Raw genomic sequence first — 3,143 nt, 5'->3', positions numbered from 1 at the left:
ATTATAAAAAGGCAAAAACAAATACAAAGTTTAAATATGAACAGGTAAGTTTGTTTAATAAACACAAATATTTTTCCAATTTAAGTTAATATTTATCTAAAGTTTACAATTTTTAAAAGCCTGATTAACAACTTAAATACTTGATTTTGATATCAAATTCCAGTAACACAACAACCATAAGAACACGATATGATTGATGAAAAGTTCCTGGTGTGCCGATTAAAACAGTTTACGACTCTCGAGCGCCGTCACAGCTGGTCAACTTCCTCTATGTACACTCTGGTTCCATCTTGCGGAAGTGTGTCTATGAGAGCGCGGATCTGATCCCTTCCCATCTTTATTTGTTCTTCGAACTCTCTCTTCTCAACTATGAGAGCTGATTTCATCTTTACAAAATGCTTGTAATCCGCAAACTGGAACAAAAAGTCGGTAAAACTAATAAAATTTGTCAATTATTTAGTATATACCGATAAATAAACATTAATTTTTAACTTGAATCCAAAAACTGTCAATTAAAATGCTAATCCAAAATAATTTAAAAAAAAGGTTAAATAAGGTTTATTATCTTATTTTCTGTGCAAAATGGGTAAAAAGTTTACAAGAAAAAAAAATGTTTATTTATCATCTACAATTTATTAATCAAAATGATGTTTTAAGTGAAAAAAAACAAAGCATATAACTATTAATTCTAATAAATTAACTATTATGTCATGAAATTTTTAATAAAATATTTTAATATTCTTTAATTCTTACTTGTTCCTGATTGAATTTGGATGCGAGCATTTCAGATATTTTTATTTGTTTTTTATCAGTTTCAATTTTCAGTATTTTGGCTTCATTATGTTGGTCCAACAAAACTTTCTTCTTTTCTTTTAATTTCGCCTGTTTTGAAACAAAGGTTTGATTTAATGTAAGTTGTAACACTTAAGATTATACAAACATAATTCTTTTACATTAGCTTTTGCCTAAAATTTTTTTAGAAAAAAAAAATTATTAATTAACAATATAAATTATTTTTGTAGTACCTTGTTAGTATTAACTTTTATCAAGAATATAACTTTTTCTAAAAAAAAAAAATATATTTTTTTTGTATATTGAACAATCTACACTCTAATTTGATACTAACAACTTCTCTAGTATCTTGTTGGCACTGCAGTATGGATTTATCAACTCTTGTTACTCTACCACTCAATGAAATTAAAAGTTTGACAATATTATCCACTTCTCTTACGAAGTTTTCATACTTATTCACTTCTTTTTGTGTGTACATTTCCTTCACTAATTTCAATACGGATGAATCTGTGTAATAAATTAACATAGATAAAATACATTTAGAAAACAAATACTTTTTAAGCTTGTTAATTAATGTTTATATATATATATATATACACTTTATGTTAGTAAGATACTTTCAGCTAAAATATTTACAAAATGTAAGTAAAGTTTAAACATTTTAACCAATAATAAGTTCTAAGGTAATAAAAAGTTGAGTAGTTTAATTTATAAATTACTGTAACCTTTACTTAAAAACCTATATGATAGTTCTAAGTAAATTTAATCAAAACTTATAAGTGCAAATATTTTAAGACTAAAATAATTTTTACTATAAGACTTAAAGTTTTAAATATTTACCCAACAAATCATTTTCTTTCTTTTCATTTTCCAATAACCCAGTAGTTTCTTCAAGTTCTGATAATTTCAATTTGAGACTTTCAACTAGTTTCAGCTGATAAAATAAAAATGTATTAATTTGTGATAACTTTAATCTCAGGTTTCAACTAGACTTGCTCACTCAAATTAATCATAGCTAAGTTTTATAAATTCAAACAATTGTATTAATAAGTTTACAACTAAAATAAAATCAACAACCTAAATGGTAAAGTGTTAAAATTTGAAAGTACGTTTGATTAATTTGTGTCTTAGGCTTACAATTGATTAAAATAGAAAAATATTGTTTTTTAGTTTTATTGTGTAAAACACTAGAGCATTTCAAACAAACCTTGTTTTTATTCATTTCAATAGCGGATTCTTGTTCAATATTTTCATCACACTCAATTGAGTTCAGTATTGTTGATTTTGGTTGATTATTAAGGTAGCAAGCATCTTTTGATGTATTGTTTAAAAAACATAATACTAACATAATTCAAACAAAAAAAATTATCATAAATTCTTAATTTTAGTAAATCTCATTCATTAAAGTACAACTTAATGTAAGAAATTTACATCTAATAAAATATCTGTAATTTAAAAAACAAAACTTTATTTTGTTCGTAAGTGGTCATGTTTGATATTGAATAGTTTTTTGCATTCATAATCAATACTCTACAAACAACAACTAAATAAATGTTTAGTTCATCATGCATTATTTGTTATTAATTTAATAAAAATAAACTGTTTTCAATTTAATTTTCTTTAAATAGATTAGATAAAAAGTCTTTAATTCATTGTATGAAATTTTTAAGTGAGAACAAAAAAAAAAGCTAAACTAAATATTTAGTTTAACAAACAAAGTTTCAACGTTTTAATATTAAAAAAAAAAATTTAGCTTAGAATACGTTTATAAACACATTCTGTATTTTTTTTTAAACTTATGTTAAACAAGTTGTGTTCTTAAAAAAAAATTAAAAAAAAATAAATAATATTAAAACTATAATTAAACAAACTTGAACTTTTTTTTATTACTATTTATATTCAAATTAGATTTAGAAACGATATAAAAAAAAGTATAGAACTACAAGTAGAATGCTATAACGTAATAACAAAATAAAACATAAAATTATTCAGCTGAATTAAGAAAGCTAGGTCATTAAGCTTTAGATTTAGACCATTATATAATGAGAACTGAAAGTCGCTAAAAAACTGCAAAAAACTGTAGTTAAGACAGATGTTTAATTTTTAATACAAAAAACTAAAAATTAAAATCAAGTAGATTTAAATCATTTTCCATAATATTTTATGTTTACCTACTGGGTATAGAAGAAAATTCTACTAAAAACTTTATATATTTATTACGTAAACTATACCAAACTATATCAAAAGAGACGTAAAATTTTTTGCTAAATGATAACAGTTAAATAAATATTTAATATATTGAATTTACTGATATTTATAAAACGTGCCGATTTCACCAACTTTTAGTCCCA

At 23.1% G+C, this 3,143-nt stretch overlaps 1 protein-coding gene across 1 annotated transcript; it reads right to left on the bottom strand.

Moving 5' to 3' along the window:
* Nucleotides 1–248: 248 nt before the first annotated feature.
* LOC145834751 (protein Shroom3-like) lies at nucleotides 249–2,569 on the bottom strand. Its single transcript, XM_082942263.1, has 6 exons — nucleotides 2,566–2,569; nucleotides 2,000–2,103; nucleotides 1,633–1,726; nucleotides 1,127–1,299; nucleotides 754–882; nucleotides 249–413 (listed from the first exon to the last, which is right to left on the bottom strand). Exons 1-6 carry the CDS (start codon nucleotides 2,567–2,569, stop codon nucleotides 249–251), a joined length of 669 nt encoding a protein of 222 aa, XP_082798389.1.
* Between the last annotated feature and the right edge of the window lie 574 nt (nucleotides 2,570–3,143).

This window comes from Thalia democratica, chromosome 1 (assembly GCF_965202585.1).
Source record: "Thalia democratica chromosome 1, ktThaDemo2.hap1.1, whole genome shotgun sequence".
Lineage (NCBI taxonomy): Eukaryota > Metazoa > Chordata > Thaliacea > Salpida > Salpidae > Thalia > Thalia democratica.
This window is presented reverse-complemented; position numbering and strand designations above follow the sequence as displayed.